At 36.5% G+C, this 19,888-nt stretch overlaps 1 protein-coding gene across 1 annotated transcript in view; it reads left to right on the top strand.

Moving 5' to 3' along the window:
- The window catches only part of LOC136269036 (ral GTPase-activating protein subunit beta-like), a 40,678-nt gene extending 21,620 nt beyond the window's left edge, over positions 1-19,058 (top strand). Inside the window, exons 18-24 of the mRNA XM_066064498.1 lie at positions 3,901-3,992; positions 10,843-10,915; positions 15,972-16,142; positions 16,694-16,997; positions 18,004-18,331; positions 18,669-18,785; positions 18,843-19,058. Of these exons, the coding sequence (XP_065920570.1) occupies positions 3,901-3,992; positions 10,843-10,915; positions 15,972-16,142; positions 16,694-16,997; positions 18,004-18,331; positions 18,669-18,785; positions 18,843-18,951 (1,194 nt within the window). The 3' untranslated portion in view covers positions 18,952-19,058. The remainder of the gene's footprint in view (positions 1-3,900; positions 3,993-10,842; positions 10,916-15,971; positions 16,143-16,693; positions 16,998-18,003; positions 18,332-18,668; positions 18,786-18,842) is intronic.
- Positions 19,059-19,888: the final 830 nt, after the last annotated feature.

Below are 19,888 nucleotides of genomic sequence, written 5' to 3'. Positions count from 1 at the left end.
TAACACAAACCATGAAGGAATAGGTTGTTTCTACATGGAGTAACAGGAGCCAAAATTTATATGTCAAAACGCATATTTTTCGTAAAATAACTTTCATTTTTAAGAACCAAAGCCAAAATATTGGCTTTAGGGGCCAAAGGGTTATTTAAAGTAAATCTTTGTGCTTCATAGCCAATGGATAACTTTTCCACATGCTACAACACTTTATGCCCAGCAGAGCTCATTACCCTAGTATTGGCTGAACCACTTCTTAATATTTGTAAACACTCTAATAGAACAGTCACATGTTGTTTGTATTCTTATTGTGATAATCAAGTGGATAGCAGGTACTCTCATTATTACAACTTATTATACCAGTTGTAATATCTCGAGCACACATGCATATCATGCCATAAGCTAGCATAACCATGACTAATTGTAGTCATGGGTGACCATTTTACCATCGCCTTAAGAAATACAAATGCCCTAAGCATTACAAAGGATTCTCCAACTCTATATTTGTATATGTTGCCTTCAGTATTTTAAATTTTTAAGCCATGTGTGTACCCAGAGCCCAGGCATGAGCCTGGTTTCCTGATATTGTTTCCATAAAAATGTGTGTAGTGTGTGTGTCCGTGTGTAGTGTGTAGTGTGTAGTGTGTGTGTGTAGTATGTGCGTGCGTGTAGTCTGTGTCCGTATGTGTCTGTGTGTAGTGTGTGTGTTCCCATGTACATACCTACGGTATGTTTATCTGTACACACCACATGTGAGCGAAACCATCACTTTGTAAAAACAGCCATCATGCAAAATTTAAACAAGCTGTAATAAACTTCTGCACAAGTAAACTTTGCTCTGAAGTGATTTCTTTTTGCCAGTTTGAAATGTGTACAGTGTAGGTATAGCAGCTCTCTTTAACATTCCCATTGGACTTATCAGGTTTTATGATGAAAAAAACAACACATGTTATCAGGAGTAGGGAAAGGGTGATGAAATCATAGTACAGGAAATATGCACATGTGTTTGATAAAAGGGGATAAAAGGTTAGTCCAAAATATTACACAAACAATGAACTGATCCTACCACAAGTATATATTCGTTATATGGGACCTAGATGATATCAACCTACCGAACATGTTCCCAGCATGTACATGACATGAATTTCAAACTTGCATGTTGATTTAAAGTAAAGTGCGATTATTTCAGTGGCAACTATACTGCACAAGAGTGTATGTAGCAAAAGAGGGAACTACCCTGTGGCACTTAAATGGTAATTAGTAAATGAGATTTACAAAGTATTTGAAATACAGGTGCCACAAAAAAAATTACGTGCACACTATGCTTAAATCTGGTGTTCAGTTCCAGTTTCATTTCTTTAAATTCCTTTATCCTGTAGTATCCTATAGCTCTTGCTAGGATTATGAGGAGGTGTATGAGTGCCCCAACAGGATAATTAATCCTCTGAGATTGAATTAGGAAGTAAATTCCAACTGAAACTTGCTAATGCAAGTTGTCCAATTAATACTGAATAATTTACTTATTACAAAATACATACCAACAACTAGATAATTAAGTCTTTGTTATGTGTTAATATAATGTTTAATTATTGTATTTTGCAATTCACTAATTATAGTGTACATTCTATGCATTACTAATCTATATATATAAAGCTAAAAAGCCGTCCGTCCGTATGATCGTCACGACACTTACTCACCAAACTTGGTGCGAATCGACACAATCTGTGCTGATAATGAAGCACTCATCATCCAGCTACTCTAAGATTGTTATCACGAATTCATGCGTGCTTCCGTTCATTCTCTACAGTGCGTAGAAGGCCAAGGTGTAGAGAAAACTTGAGCAACATTCCTTTGAAAACCACAACACATACTGTTCAAGTGGTAAAACACCTGACTAACGTGTAAGAGATCGTGGGTTTGAATCCACGTGTTGGCATATTTTTTTTCTTTCTACTCAGTACCTTTTTGTTGACACCTTTTTAAAACACGACTGATCATATCTTGGCATGCAAAGCACGTATCAACACGGGACTTTAGCGAAATTAAACGCCCGTCATCTGGCAACTCGAGTGTTGTTGTAGCAAATCAATGCGTGCTTTTGTTCGCTCTTTATAGGGTGATGAAGGCACTGGTGTAGGGAAGGATCACTGAAAAGTTGAGCTACATTCCTGTCAAAACCACAGATAAACAACTGTGGCGATTTATGCACCTCCCTTAACCCCAAGCTATTATAACCAACCTGGGTTCAATCCCCACCTAGGTCATAACTTTTTTTTTCACTTTTGGGACCTTTTTGATGCACCTTTTTGTTCTGTCTGTTCCATGCAAGTCTTCAAACTCTTATGCCCAGTTTTTCAGCACTGGCACTTAACTGCCTCACATCCTATAGCACTTTTGGGATAGGGCAGGCAAATTGCCAACATATTTATCCATCTGTGTGTTGGTCTAGTGTGTTGTATTAGAGTAGATAAAAGCTTCTTTTACCAGTATCCAGAATATCTACATCTTTATTATAAGCACGTAGGCGTGCACTGACATGCAAAACTGTTTGTTCAGATTTACCTCATTACTGCTGTAGTAAATAGGCAGCTTGCATGATTGGACAGGTACTACTGTGCATATGAAAAATGATAATACTGGAACCTTGCAGATACCATAGTTTACACTGAGGAACTGCATCAGACCTGGCACAACTGTTTCACTATAATCCTGCTTACATGCTTTCACTCTAAAGGTTCATACATTACCTTAATGGTCAATTACACTGTAGGTGTTTTAAAACTGGGTTTTTGTCTGGGTTTTTGTATGTGTCACTGCAACATCAGAACTGAGAGTGCATAGCATGGGACAAGTTCTGAACCTTTACTTGACATACAGTAACTATAACTGCAAATTGTGTTGGCTTTAAATTATGCCCAAGTTCATTTCTCTTTGTGACAGTTGGAAATTGCAAGGTAAACATCATGTAGAAACTGAAACTGTACCATGTGTACACCACCTGTAATGTAGGGTCTACTGTATATACAATTGCCTTAGCTCACCGCGGCATGCAGTTTAACTAATTAGCCTTGCATGCTCATTATTTTCACTATATTATGTACTACATAAGGATCATGTACTTTAAAGCACTATCAACATGCATGCTACACAGCAAATATAGGACACTAATATTTATGCTTGGTTCCCAATATATTAATTATTGTTGCATTAGTTGTCCTGCATGTAAAGCAGCAAAGGTTTTGTTTGTTCTATACAGCACGTTGAAGTCACTGGTAGGGAAGATGCATTGAATAATTGAACTACATTCCTGTCAAAACCTACATGAGCAGTGCTGGTGTTTAATGCTTGGTCCCTCTTCCTGGCATTAAAATCTTTAATGTGGAGATGGTCCTGCACGTAGGGCAGGTACCAATGCTAGTGAAGTATAATTCAAACAAACCACTTTAATTTACAAATTACACACAGAGGTGTCTTGTCAACTCTTTTATAGTGCGTCTATCATGTGTTTCCGTATGCCACAGTCTGTTTTGTTTTTGTACACGCTTCAACTTGAGAAGATATGCTGTCACAAAATTTCCAATTGTGTGGTGGTCAACCATGTCAATTAGGTCCTGCTAAAGTGTACTTCATGACCTCATCATAGTACATGGAATTTGGGATTACTTGCCCTTCAAAAACCTTCAAAAACCTTCAAAACACCTTGGTGGTATTAGTTAAGCATAACTAAGGCTAACTAACTGATTCCTTCAGCCAAGCATAACTCAACAATGCATAAGGCTACAGGCTTGATTTTTTTTTCAGACCTCCTCATTTTATGACTCTGTTATTGTGGCTTTCATTAAAGATACTTACACCTGTATGTAATTTAATTGTGTATTGATACGAGCAGTTGTTATATCACAACAGGTGGGGTTGGAACAAGAGGTACATGAGAATCAAGCAGCCATCATGAGCCAACTGAAGTTCCCTAATCCAGCAGTGGCCTGTCAGCCTCCTGGGTATGTGTGTGTGTGTGTGTGTGTGTGTGTGTGTGTGTGTGTGTGTGTGTGTGTGTGTGTGTGTGTGTGTGTGTGTGTTCAATTATTAGACTATTTTGTCATCATCCTGGCCATTTTATTTGTTATCAAAGACATGTTAAACTATTTTTAAATTTTAAAAGCTCTTTTCTCCATACATTGACACATTGGAATGTTGTATAACAACGTTAGGAAATGTAAGCACATAAAACAGTTACTTATCAATTTTCCTAGTAGGAGTTTTTCTAATAACTTGAAGCCCATTGATGGCCAAATTCTCAGGGACCACTGGCCGAATTGCCGAATTGCATCAAAATGAACTACTTAGTAACCATATATCTAAATACTCGCTATGAACTAAGGAGGTTGACTGTGTTGTTTTTATTTACATAACAGTAATCACAACAAAATTATCAAGCAACAAAGTCTAAACTTTGGTAAAAACCATTCTATATAGTTTACTTACAGTGTGATCCATTCCACAGCTGGTTTCTTTGTGATTTGTCCCATTTTTGCTGTTATGCATGTGTATATGCACACGTGTCCACCATGCCACATCTGGTAAAGCAGCCAACTGTCAACTTTACCTGTCTCCATCAATGTATAACACTTCTTTATTATCAAACTTTTCAACTCAAAGTTCACCTATTATAAAAGGTTACACTTTACACTATTGCATAACTAGTCTGGGAAGGATCCAGTTGTCCCAAAAACGGGACCTCTGTTGGAGTGTCTGCTTCAGTACTAGCACATCTTGCTATGAAACGTGTTTTACTAGTTGTAGCATGGCAAAGTTTATTCTATGGTGAGTTATGATGCCATGCTTCCATATGGCAGCAGTGGCCGTTAATGGGTTAACCTCTGTTTAAAACATTTGAAGTTTGTTTTGTATTGCCACTATTAAGACTCAATGGCCCACTTATCTAATGGTTCAAGACAAAATGTGACCCAGTCTGGGAAAACCGGTCTTATCGCCTATTTAAAAGTACCAAGAAACGACAGTTTTAAGTATTTCGTGTGTTGTAGCTCGCCAATGGTTGAAGCTATGTGTACCAAATTTTCACACGTTTTACACCAATTCCTTACATTCCAGAGCATCCACTGTGCAAGTAGCCAACAACTAAGTTTCCCGCCATTTTAGATAGTTTTTAAACCGAAGTTGACTGTATCAGGCGAGCTGCAAAAGGGGTGGGAGGTGGGGGGGCCTGGAAGGTGGGCAAGATGGTATTCAAAAATTGAAAAGGAAGGTGTAGGGATGAATTAGGCCAAGTTTTGGGCCATTGAGGTCTCAAAATTGGCTAAAATGAAAGGAAATTCACAGCAGAGGTACTTATTCAACGCCACAGAGCTGTACAGCCACATACAGTCATCCCCAGGCTGACCAGAGCTCCATTAAGGCCCCACACCGCATGTACGGATCGCCACTGGGCTTGGGAAAAGCACCCAGCAAAACCAGACCACTCAAGTCTAGCTGATTTTGATTGTGGAATTAGATAATTTATTCTTGTAGCTTTGTGTCCTGGGTAAAAAATCAAATCTACTGACATGGGCGATAAGACCCAGTTTTCTCAGACTGGGTCACAAATGGTATTCACGGTAGCAGCTACTGGCAACATTATTTTAACAAGACATGCACATATAACTTTATTAGTACAAAGTGAAAAGATACAATACACCTTTCCCTTGTGTAAGCTGTTCTAGTACAGTATAGATTATGAGGACTACAACACCAGTGGGACTATGGGGACCACAACACCAGTGGGACTATGCATGTTGATAGTATAATACCATTGTGAACAAACTGTCACAATTGTGCCACTTAAGCTATTATAAGTATGTGTTGTCTCTAAAACAGGATATCATATTATAAAAATAACTTCCTAGTATTTTGATCATACCGGAATGTGTAATGTGATATGGACTACACTCCCATAAGTGTAAAGTACGACTGTCATCCTGTATTATAGTAATTATTAGTGTACAACATCCTTTGTGAAACCAACACATCATGATAACAACCTACTGGTAAGAGTTCATATTCTCTGTATTGTGAACTGTTTGGTACTATGGTTGTGTGGAGGATTTAACACAATAAAAGGTTTTCAATAGTTTCAACTGCTTGGCTATATTCTGAAGTGGTACTGAACTTTAAGCAAAATGGTAATGGTAGGGATTAGAATGACCCCTTTTTCTTTACATACCACAAGAACTATGACACACATTACGCACTATCAAAAGGAATTTGTGTTGATTGCATAATTTGAGTTTTAAATTGATGCTTAATTTGACTTTACGGGACTATGGAGACCTTGAATACAATTTCCAGTGCTATTCTCTTTAATTGTTGCCATTTGCCCTCTGTTTCGTCCGATAAGCTCCTCATCATGTGATGGCGTCTCCAATTGCCGTGTATGCTAATATCAAACTGCTAGGATACACTACACCATTACATTACGAATTTAAGTAAAGCTTTCGATTGGCACCTAATTTAAAATGAAACCGTCCTAAAGTTGCTTTTGTAATAGCTGTATGCAAATTCTATGAGCTCACATGAGTGTGTCGTACCTCCTCTGCCGTGAGACAACTATAAGTCACTAAGTCTAAGTCCTTGAAATTAGGTTAGGTAAAACCTAAGGCTGCAGCACATGTTGCTGCAGACCTTCAGTGCTGGTCACTGTAAAGCATTAATACAATAATACAACATGTTGTGTACAATTACCTAATAAGTGCCCACCTACAATTGTAAACCAACCCAGAGGAGTTGAATCATCAAATATCAAGAAAAATATCTTCACCATATTAACCTAACCTATATAATATAATGTGAATTAATATAGGTCTAGGTCCATGTCATGTAGAGTCCTCAGTTCTCACAAACTTCAACACAGATTAATAGATATACTGATAAACATGTCATACTACAGATCGTTTTGAGATAAATTGTGTAGATTTGATTGATTGTTTAGTTGTGTTTAGTTCTACAAAACTTGGCAGCAACCTCTCATTTTCAAGGAGTTGGTTAACTCTTTGTCCATATGCTAGTTTTTTAAGCCGTTGTCTGTTATTCTATGTTGATGCTTCAATTCAACAATTTGTAGTTTTGTGTATCTTAATTCTGTTTATTAACAACTCAAACTGCAAGGTCACACTTGGAAGGTGAATCAGATCAAACCATGCCTACACCCCTAGCAGGACAGTTTGTTTTGATGTGGTACACATTTACAAAAATCACATTTGCACTAGAGATAGTGTTGACACTGTTAACTGCTCCATGTTATACAATGAAGGATGTGTCAGTATCAACACTAGACACCATGTTTGGTTGTGTGGGCACACATGCCAGTACATCTGCCATCAGTAAGATTGTGATTCCTTCATTTCCTTATCGGATTATAGAATAGTTGATAATAATGTTTTATAGAATTGCTTGTCCTATTATAAGTATTCCCTTTGTAAATATTGTAGGTGATGTATTGTGTTTAAAGATGTTATGATGGCTAATACAACAATTTTGTGTCACTTGTCATAAAATATACTGTTTTAGATGTGTTATGGCTTCCTAAATTGAGTTATTGTTTGTATTATAATTTGTACATTGTTACCATAAACAGTGAAAGTATAACAGTACTAGTGTTTGGTGTAATTTACCACCTCACACCACTGAATCACTTGACACAATGATGTGCTACATATCTTGCTAATCATTTAGTCATCTGTGGTGTGTGATTTCTCCTTGTTATAGGGAATGTATTTGGTGTTCTATCATCACCAAATGATGTATTCTCCCAGCTTTAGTCAATCACTAGTGTAGACCTGATGTGTATTGTTGTAAGTCTAAAACTTGGTACGTCCTTAACTACAACTGATTTTACTAATTTTTCATACAATAACAATTTCTCAGAAAAAGAATGTCAAAGTAGACACAAATTAAGTATCAACATTTTTGTCATCTTTTAAGGAATATCATTGTTCACAACAGGTTCTTGTTATGTGCACACATCCATATAAAGTATCAAGAATTAATTGCTAAAAATCACAAAGAACTATTATGGTTCCTTCAGTTAATCATTATCAACTATCTTCTAGTACTAAATATGTCCAATCTGAAGGAGTGATGATCTCACATTTACTTGAACAATGTTGAGAGTGAAAATTGTGGCGTACGAAGAACCCCACGAACTGCTGCAACAAAAAATCACGTGATTTTAAGACATTTGTATCGTTTTCTACCAGCAGAAAGTGACAAACTTGGCTGCCGCGCTGGTGTTATTTAAGTTACACTTAGCCCAACACATGACAATAGTTAGGTAGTTGATTGGAGGATATTGATTTTTTGCATTGCGGACCCTACCTATAATGATAATCAATGATCTTACTATTATATCACAGACCATCGGCTGCTCTCAAATAACATATAAATCTTGTTGGTCACCTGATACTGAGTATTATGGCTATATAGGAAAATTTTAGAATAATATATAAGTTACATAAATGCAGGTATTTTAATAGTTGGCAGATTTTTAAAATATTGTCAATGGTAGCTGCTACAAGTATGGCTCGTTATGAGGATTAATGTTAATGCAGGGCTTCTATACAAATAAATACATTATAGTATCATCTTCTGTGTGTCGTACTCTCCCATACACAGTATAGCCATCAGGACAAGTACCTTAATGGTAGATCAGTTGAGTAATACATATTTAGCCAAGTACTGTATACCCACAATGTGGTGGACTATTTCATTACTTGGAATAGATTAAGTGACATGACAGTTTATCTAGTATAATATAAGATCATGACTTGTTATGTTTTACATACAGTGTTATCATATGATGTTTAGGATATCGGTAGTTAGTTAAGGATTATGTGATGTGACTGTCGGAGCCTTGAGTATGTCTCAAAGGGACAAGAATACAGTACAGAGGTGTATACCCTAAATGTGATTTAATAGAATATAGCCTTTATAGTGGGTTTATTAAAGTCCTAATTAATGTGGTTTGCATGTGGCAGTGAAATAGTTTACTCATTACTAAAATAGTTAGTTTACTCATATCACTACTTTTAGTGATAATACAATTGATTTATACCCACAAGATTATGGACTTTATCCACAATGATATCATGAACACAAGATGGCCACATTCTTTGGGGGACCAATGTACAGGCACCTTGGAGAAATCGTTTGATTGATCATATTTCACTTATGAAGCAATCTAGATATGAGTATAAAGTAACAAAAAATATTACAAGTCCTTCAATTTGGTTGTACATATATGGTAATAGTATAAGCTAACCCATAAATGTAGCTATTGCTATAGTTAGTGGAATTAACTTTTAGTTCCACGTTAGGATGATGATAATGATTGTTGTGTTCACACTAGATTAATCTCTAATTGTTCCGTTACTTCCATGATCAACCAATAATGGGTACAAACTATGAATTTGACCTAATTTGCAAAAAGGTGGTATTTTTTGAGTATTTTCTCACAATTTGACCCATGTTTTTTTTTGTGTGTGTGTGTGTATCACTGCTTTTGTAGTGTGAAGCCAGCCACAGTATAGGATACATTTTGATATCATTCAGTACAAGGAGTCACCTGCTTTACTTTTCTCAAGTCCAGTCACCAATTAGGAAATTGCATGTACAAGACACACACTCTGCCTTAGTAGCAATTGAACCCAAACTGGTTGTATTGAATGTTATTAATGAGGTCATGAAGTACACCTTGGTGACATTGTGTTCAGTACAAGAACTAGACAATTTGATACACTGGAGTGTTTTGTTGTATAAATTGGAACTGATATTTGTTGTATATAGTTGTGTATAGTGTTTGTAGTTCTGCTTAGTTTTATTCAATTCTTAGTTTAGTAAGTTTTCTCTGTGTACAGATTGTAGCTAGTGGTGGATTATTAGTGACATTGTTTGTAAGCTGTAATCATACAAAGGCTTTCATCATTGATATCACTGCAGTACCTACACTGGTCAGCAGCCACCACTGTTTGATAATGGCCAGTACTCACAACTTTTGACCAGCACAATTGTTTGTGCTTTACAGTACATGTTGAGATTGTCTATTGTTGTAGTCCATGTTACTAGGACCATTGCTCAGATAATCCTGAGTGCATAGACTAAATGTTTTGTCTGCCATCCGGTATAAGCATCATAGACATAACCATCAAATCCTGAACAGTATTAACAACAATAACCCTAACCCTTATCTGTATGACCATATGTGTGGGGTAGTCAATGACCATCTGTTGTTCTCTGGTGTGGAACCATACCATATGTTGTGGTATTGAATCATTGGTCAAAATTATGAGCTATTAAAAACAAAATATTAATTTTATTTCACATGACTGGTCACGTACAGGACTGTATATATGATGCCAAGGATTTAAGGTACTTTTATTGATAAAAAAAAACTGGCCACTTTTCTATATATGGCAAGTCCTTCAAATTTGGTATTAGCTACATAGCCACAGCTGTTTATATTGTGAATGGAGTATTAACTGTGTTAATTTGTCCGTGTTAATATGATTGTTCCTTTGCCATAAAAAGTGTTCACAATAGATTAGCTTGTTATATGGTCTGTGGGAAAATTATGCATCTTCCTTTTTTTTCTTCTTTTTTTTGAACCTAACCTTGTTTATTTATTGTTTATTATTGGTCATAATTAAACAGTGTACCTGACAATAAATAAATATGTTATGCCTGAGGCATATTTCAAGTTGTTGTTGTTGTAAGGCTCCAGTCAAAGTGATGATATCAGTAAACTTTCCAATATCCTATAATGTTGTAATCTGCCATGTCATTGTTCCTGTCTTGTTCCAGTATTTGCAGAAGCTACCAAACTGCTCGACTGGTGTTGTCTCACTTGGGACTGGCCAGCACTGAAGCCTTACAGGTAACTAACAGGGGATTTTTGTGTAGTTTATTTTATTGAGATATGAAATGTTAATATGTATGGATTTTGAGTTTGGTCAAAATGTTTTTTTGGGGCATTTAGTAAAGTTGTGTTAATTTTTTGGCTATTTTATTTTCAGGTTTAATTTTTACCATTTGGAAAATTTTACGCAATATATTTTTTTTATTGTGATCTAGAATACAAATCTGTGGTGGGTTACTAGTGAGTTTTGATAACCTGTGGGAAAGCGACAACCTGTGGTTGTTAACACATTTACCTTTCAATTTTGTAGTGTCAGCACTGCATTGTGCATTAGTGTGTTAGTGCTAATGTCACCTGTCTTGTCCACAAAGTAATCTCCCAGTAAGGCTATTTCATTGTTGGCTTACCATGATTTTTGCTTGATGAATATAGACTAGATTTGGCTCCACTTTGCTCAGGGAAATTTCTAAACACTTAGGCCTGTAGCCTCAGTAATTAAGTTGTGGGTAATAGCATAGAAAAAATCATGTTGGCTCATTATTTTATACCCAGCTAAATAAAATATCATTGATAGTTTAACATGTAAACAAGGTAAATCCCCAACATGATCCCTAGTATTACAATTGACAATATCAACCACTGAATAAGGTGCTTAAAAATATATTTCCTGACCAAATAAAGACAAGTACGCTGGACACACAGCTGTAGTGATAATATATCATGTGAAGACTTTTGAGGCAGTTACATGTAAAAGATTCGCAAGATTTTTATGAGGTGGAATGGCTTCTCTGGACAAACACTGTCACTGAGTATACAGCAAAATTGGAAACAGAATACTCGTGATAACATCAAACTGGCAAAAATCAGCTTTGGATATTGTGATAGGTGTTAGTAAAATCATATCGATGACCCTAACCATCCCATTATCATCGTTATTGCAACTAAACAATGGTGGAAATTTAACTGAAAATCACCAAAACTATATTACTCTCTGGCTAGCTAATCATGCTTCAGTGCATATTTAATTTTTTGGTTCCTACCATGCTAACTTAATTAACAATGATGTACCCACATGTAGTCCCTGCCACCTCTCAAGTAAGGATGTTACAACATGGTGCCAACATGTTTAGAGACAAATGGTTGCACTGAAGTTGAATTCAGTGTAGTCATTTACTGGAATTTGCAGCAGGAAGCTGTAGGTGATTTTTGAACATCTTAATAATAAACATTTATCACAAACCACAGAGAATTCTACGAAGGGAATCACACTTGTTACTTCTTAGAACATGTTTAACATTGTCTGCTTGGTAGCAAGTTATAAGTTGTGGCTACTTTGGAGCTTACCTCAGACTACATGTTCTAGTCTGGCTTTTTCTCTTTTTTTTTGTTAAGCGTCAATCTCAGTGAATTTATGGGTTATCATCATCTTGATGTTTTAATCCTGTGTAACCTGTTGTGATCCTGTGTAACCTGTTATAATCCTGTGTAACCTGTTGTAACCCTGTGTAACTTGTTTGTTACATGATGTTTGCTCTCATTACTGGGTTAAGGGTAGGCAAGACATGTTTATTTACTGATAAAGATTGCAGCACATCAAGAATTGAAATACTTGTCACAGAATCTGTAATAACTGACCTTCCACACACACCATTGAACCAGTAAAGTGAAGCCATCCACTGAATGATACTCCCCACTATTGGTAGTAGTAGTATGACTACCTCTTCCTCTGTTATGAACATGTACACACACATACATACCATTGAAGCTTATATTTCAGCACTGACCTGTTCCTTCACTAATACACCTTCTAACTACTGAGCTATTCACAAGAAAAGACAAAGATCAAATAAAATCTATAACTGCTGGAGTTCAGACTGTGAAATAGTTTGGTGTTTTATCCAGCTGAATTAGAGTGTGGTTTACCATATGACCCTGTACTGATGGTATTGGGAACACTTGGCATGCAGCTATTATATTTTGGGCCTAGTACCATATACACGGTATTTTTCGAGGTATGTAATTTTGCAAACGCTCACTTTCCATCACTTTTGCACTTTTATTTTCAAGTATGGCACTGCCTGCAGTGTATTGGGATGTCTAGATATTCTAATATTTTAACCATTTTCATGATAAAAGATAATCCATTTGTTAAAAAATACCATATAGACAGTAACATGTTATGTCACTCTTTAATTTACCCACTGCCCACACCACACCTGTATGTGAGTATGACTGATACATAATAATAGTTGTGAATGACTTGCCTTACCATGCATGAACTCTCTGCTCATAACCAGAGCCCCAGACAAGTTACATGTAACAAATTGGATAATATTTGATGATATTAGTGCTGAAACAAATAGCAATTTTTACTATTCCAGTAGTTGTGAACAAAACGACTGATTATTCAATTATTCTTTAAGCATGAATAAATACTGATATCTTTGTTGGGCAAAAGCAGAGCTATTTTTATCTCTTCCAAAAGGAATTTTGTATGACCATAATACTTATATGGTCTCATGATCTGTATGTTAATAACATAATGGCCACTACCAAATTGACACTTGCTATATGAAGTGTTACAATGATTCTTGTCAATGTTGCTTGTAGTTATAAGAATTTCTCTGTAATATTTGGGACAAGAAATTGTAGTCCATTTTTGCTGAGAGTTTTTAACTGAGGCTTAACTGTGATTGAATGTGACCACTCAACAAGATATTTAGTCATCCCGGCATGGCAGTTTTGTGTACCAATTGTGGCATTTAAATGCATGAATTATAAACAATAGAAATTAGGGCTCTACCTCTCTATCCATGTGTGTGTGTGTGTATGTAGTTAGTGCGTGCGTGCGTGCATGTAGTGTGTGTGTGTTGTCTGCTAGAAGTGGGCCAGTTAAAGTTGGCATTTAATATGATGCTGATTTCTAACTTTATTACAATCAAAAATAGAATCCATAGTGCTTGATCAAGTTTAGAGTCTCCAAATAGGAAGTAAATTCCCAATCTAATGTTACCACCCGTTTTATTAAGGCAAGAAGGTTTGACCTGAAACCAGCCTTATAAGGTTTCACTGTATTACTACATCCCTACCCCTCACATGTACACACTATAAATGGTAAAGCGTTCCACCATAGATAATATACCCCCCTGGATTGGAAACTAGTAAGCTCCACTGGTTACAGGCTGGTTTCACGTTCCTTCAATAACAAGACAAGTTTCTCTGGGTGAAACAAGACTCACCACTGGTAAAGAGTTCTTTCTCAAGATGTTTTGGAAGCCAACAGTGAGTTTCGAGGCAAATTGGCTCTTTATTGTGTGAACGGTAGAAGCGAAACTGAACGCAAGATGTGATGGTTTGGACACATTCAAGGAAAACATCGAAACCATGTACGCTATGCCCTCACACCCAGACCATACCATAGAGCATTATTTGATGACTTTGTAGTATAAATTGTGTAGCGATACTGTTTAGAATCACAGAGAGAATGTGCTTCCCGTTTTGCCAAATACACCATCTCAAAAAAACTGCCAAAGAAGTTATAGGAAGGCGTATTATTTAGCCAAGGCAATTCTTTATAGCATAGTTAACCTTGTGATACTTTCTTTTTTTACCTACAGCACTTAGTTTAGCCAAGAATGTGCTTCCCCCAAAGCATGTAATCCGCCATTGTAAGACTTCCAACCAAAGGTGACGTGAAGTAGTCAAACTAACCAAAGCAATTATCATAACAACACCTCAAGTCATTCTCGTTACAAAATAAAGTCGTTAATGCCACCGTTCTGCTGTAATAGGATTAAATTTGAGGTACGAAACCAGCCTAAGGAAACTGGTTCTTGTTCCAATCCAGGAGGGTATATTATCTATGGTTCCACTAATGTGTTAGATCATAGTATATTATATAAGGAAATTTATCATCAAGTGATATCATAGGAATACTGGCCTACTACTTCCTATTAACACAGATATGTCTTATTTCATACAACATCAATTTTGTAGTTGTGTATATTTCGGTGAAGTTTCCTTGCTAATTGTTTGCTACATGGCTTAGTAAAGGGTTTGTGGTAATTCTAATTTGGTAATTTCTGAGCTATAGTCATGTTGATAATCCACAATGTCACAGTTATATTTGAGGCTAGCCCACATTCCTGTTCTGTCATGAAATGCATTCATTGTCTACATTATGGCATTATATGGTGACTGTTTGGTGGACGCCATACAAGGAATTGCTGTATGTTTTAAATATTTTAACTACTAATAAGGAAAACATGAGCAGACAGATAACATGTCGGTATTCCCCTACTTATTCAAATGACATTTTATTATCTTCCTCCTGTAGTCTGTAAATCTGATAACTTATTTGTGTATGTCTCTCTAACAAATGTTTCTGCCATATTTGGCATCATGTAATTAAGTGTACTATTATGATGAAGACATTAGCAGTGTATGGTCCAGTTGTTAATATAACTGAGTCATTAAGTATAGGGTAGTTGTTTTGTTTCAGTTTTTGGGATTAGTAGAAAGGTAAACAATAAACTAATTTTATAAAGTCATCTGTGGATTAAGACATAGCGTACTCTTTAGCAGCTTTCCTTAGTACAGTACATTATTGATTTGTGGGTAGCACGTGATAAATTCCTTGTGTTGACTTTCACATGTTGCCATAGTGACTGGATTGATTGCAGAGGCACTTCTCGTACTGTTCTTCATTTGTAGTGCCATATTATAACAGGTGGAACAAAGCTGAAAATGAAGCACAATGGCCACTTCACTTTCAGTAATTGATTGTCAGGACGTGCATTCAGACAAGAAATTAGTGTATCTATTGAAGAATGTACAGGTTCACCAGTCATAACTATGAAATTTACTAAGAAAAGTTATAGAGGGATCATAGAAATAAAAAGCAATGTAACAAGGGAGGTCATCTACACCTGTGGCTATACTAGTTGACATAGAGTCTCTACTTCAGTATATTGACAAGCTACATATAAGGACTGGAGTTGGTTGTTTTGTTATTTTATTTCTTCTTTTAAAATATCCTTGTAGCTACTTGTACTTGTCATGACTTGTGTTGTAGGCACAACAGCCAACAGGACAGCCATCACTGGTGATGTTAGATAGCAAGCTACCAAACTTCTCAGCATCACTTGCCAACCTCGACCGACTACCGTCACGTTACACTGACAATGTGTTCATGTTATATGTGAAGGATGGGGTTACTAAGGTAGATGATATCCTAGCAACACAGGTCAGTATTCCATAAGAGTGCTGTTCATTAAATTATCATATCAAGCAATTACTACCTGAGAGACTGCACTGTTTTACATGATAATTATTGTCCTAAACAGGAAACCCCTCCTTAATCACCACTGGTCATTGTCGCTATTACTGACAATATTATTACTTATACTCCTTTGTTTCCCATCTTGTAAGTAACCTATATATACAGTGTAGTGGCTTCACCATTGTTTGGTGATGATTTTCATCTATTCACTAACTGTCATGAAATGGAACTATTGAATACTAACAGACAACAGTGAGAATTTTAAAATAGCTGCCAATTCATGGAAACTTATAAGAGACTTAATGATACAATCTCTATAAGTACTACTAAGAACAGTAGAACAATCTGTGATGTCACATGATGTAGACTTCCTAGTAAATATTATATTGTAATTATATAATTGAGCTACTCACAAATTACTTCTCCTTGGAAAACACATTTTAACAATCCTTTGGTAGTCACTTAACATTGACATACAATATTGTGGTATATGGTGTTCTTCCCTTTCACTCTAGCAACAACAATTGGTAGCTCAACCTAAAGAGTTCCAGAAGTTACTACAAGGCCTAGGTTGGGTGGTGGACCCAGCTACTCACCCAGGCTTCAAGGGAAAACTTCATCCATTAAGTGATGATACTCAGGGTAGTAAACCCCTGATAGTACAGGCTCAGATACCACATACTCCGTTCACTTATTACACTGACTCCATTCATGAGGTGGCCTTTGTCACTCCCGTGGTACGGAGTTCTGCCTGGAGTAATTCCAATTCCAGTGTCCGTTCCATGGACTCATCTGATTCTGGTGGAAATGTTGGTTCATGTAAGTATCATCATTGTAGCCATATAGACCAGAATGATTAAGTGAACAATTTTTGTACAATTCATAATTTCTGCAGCTGTGCTCCACTGCTTGCTTTCATGTTACTAATAAGGCAAATATTATGGTCTCGTTCTATATTTAGTGTGCATTCTGTTGCACTATTTATAGAAACACTTACACTGCCATATATTACAATTAAAACAAATACACACCTAATTACGAACGTCTAATAGCAAAAAACTTAATAAATAAATAATGATAGTTCCATACATGTATGGCTATATATCAGTATAAAGAATGGTTGCTAGGTAATACATATGGTTAAAAACTAAACAAAGCTTAGAATAGTCACATCCAGTAACTATCACAGATTAAGATGGTCTCTAAACCCCATAGTGCCAGGCTCATGGAGTGCTAGTTTCACACACAGGGTTCTACATAGTTTAGGCCCATTGGTAGAACAATAACAATTTATTATGTGCTACCCACAAATCAATAATATACTGTACAATTACAGAACAATTATACAGCTATACTGCTAGTTAAAACCTGTGATATTCACCTTGTTATAATGGCATCCAATTGTTACAAACAATAACAAATCATAAGTTTATGGTTGTTGTCGTTTCCTTGAGCAAGAAACTGTACTCAGTTGTATAAATGAGAACCTGATGTTATTTGGCCCCAATTGTATTAGGGGGACGTGGTGTTGACTAGGAAAGCTAATGCCTTCTGGTCGTATAATGGGCGAGGTTCAGGTGAGACTTCAAATGTTCACACCTTCACCCAGGACACATGCTACAGCCTCTTGTGGGGTACTTCAGTAGTCCAGAATTTTACTACACTGACTCATAGCACTGGATTAGTACACAGGAGTCCCATTGCTCCATTGGGTATGCATGTACACTACCAAAAGATTTTCTGTTTTGCTTTGTTTGCATATCTGTGTGTTTAGCAGTACCACTATTTGTACCACTGATGTTTGTCCTGTTTGTATATCTCACAGCCATGGTCCGTGTACCAGACTCTGGTGATCCCTCTCCAGCAGGAGCAACAAAAGTCAAGGGTACAGAACAGTTGGAGACTCCAGCACGTCGTAGAGTCCACCGGCCACAAGACTGTGCCGTTATTGTTGCATGGTTGGAGAGGTTTGAAGATCGACTGGAGTTCCCTGTAGCTGAACTAACTGCCTCACTCCATTCACCAGTAAATGTCTCATCTGGTTACTTCTCAACACTGACTAAAAAAGGATCAGACTTCACCCTACCTGTTATATTCATTCATCCATTGTCATCTGGACTGTATCGTATTAGTACCCGTATTACATCTTACAGGTTAGAGGAACATTTGTTATTATTTTATTTATGGTCTAGTATACATTAATGATTTTACTAATGATGGCTTCTGACATTTGACTTTGAAAACTTTTACATCTTCATAAAAGTCCCCAAGGTTGATGTTGTTAAGTTATTTTATTACTTCAAAGAAAACATATAAAAATATTTACTATTAAATTACCCAACAGAATCACCACATCATTCTAGACAAGGTGGTGTTTCTCACTTATCCTCATTGCTATAGTAATGTTATGACACCTACCCCCCACCCCCACATCTGGTTTATGATGTCATTGTTAAGTGAAGGTGTGACCAAGTGTTGTTTTTCATGTAGACACCATTATGTGGGCCCATTGTGTGATGGTATGATAGTCAGCCAGAGGATCCTTGCTCCACTAGTGAGACAAACTTGTCTCAACATTTGTAGTCGACACAGAATGGAGACAGAAGGGTAATTAAGATAACTCTTGGTTGTCTTGTTTACTTATTTGATTTCCTTCCTGGACAGATATTCACCTCCTCATGTTCTAAGGAAGAAGTTGATTGAAGAAATAGCATTGAATTTTGCAAAGCCTCTGGATCCTTCAGACTTCTTTACTGAACTGTGTAATAGTTAAAACTTTACTATGACCACATGTCATGTATAATGTGTACAGTGAATACTTTAATACTAGTTGTTAAATATAGGATATAAGGAATGGTGGTTGAATGTTTGGTACAAATGGCAGGATTTCCCCTCTTCAAATCTGGTAATTATGGACAAGTCAAAATTAATGTTTTCTAGTAGATGATCAATTTTGGTGTTTTAATTACAAACACCTCACCAATCCTGGTTATCACCAATCCTGGTTATCACCAATTACCATGTAAGATTCACAGTAAAAATATCTATGTATACCACATAACGATCAATTACTGTACAAGCTATAACCTTATGGGAAAGAAAAAGGGACGAGGAGTGGAAGGAAACATTTTCCCTTCTCGCTTTGTAAGATTGGTGGAGAAGATTACTATGGTGAGAGATTCTCTAAACTGGTTAGAGACTAGTGCTGGGAAATATAATGAATATATTCTTTTGTATCGTGATATATATTTATGTCATGATATGATAGCTAGGAGTTATTGTCATATAGAACTGACGTGACCTATGTAAGCTTGTAAAATGGTGTGGTCTAATTTTGGCAAGCCTTGCACTGCATCCTCATTGAGAGTGTAGCTATACCATTAGATATTCTGGTATCATGTACTAGCATATATTATACTTTCTACCATTTTGAAAGGTGCTAAGTAAATACACAGATATGTTTACAATGGTCAATGCAATGCAGTGGGCAGTAGTTCAAAGAGTCAATGTAATTACACTTGTAATGGATAAAGATGACAAAGGTATTATACAGTTTCAACCTTAAGACTAAATATTGTAACTTGTATGCTATCAACTGTTATGGGTATACTGTATATGCCCAGCACTACTGGGGAAGCTGAGGCTTAACTTGATATACTCAGGCCTGCCAACCTGGAAAGTAAAAAAATCTTGAGATTTCTGTACCTTTA

Source organism: Dysidea avara, chromosome 10 (assembly GCF_963678975.1).
Source record: "Dysidea avara chromosome 10, odDysAvar1.4, whole genome shotgun sequence".
NCBI lineage: Eukaryota > Metazoa > Porifera > Demospongiae > Dictyoceratida > Dysideidae > Dysidea > Dysidea avara.
This window is presented reverse-complemented; position numbering and strand designations above follow the sequence as displayed.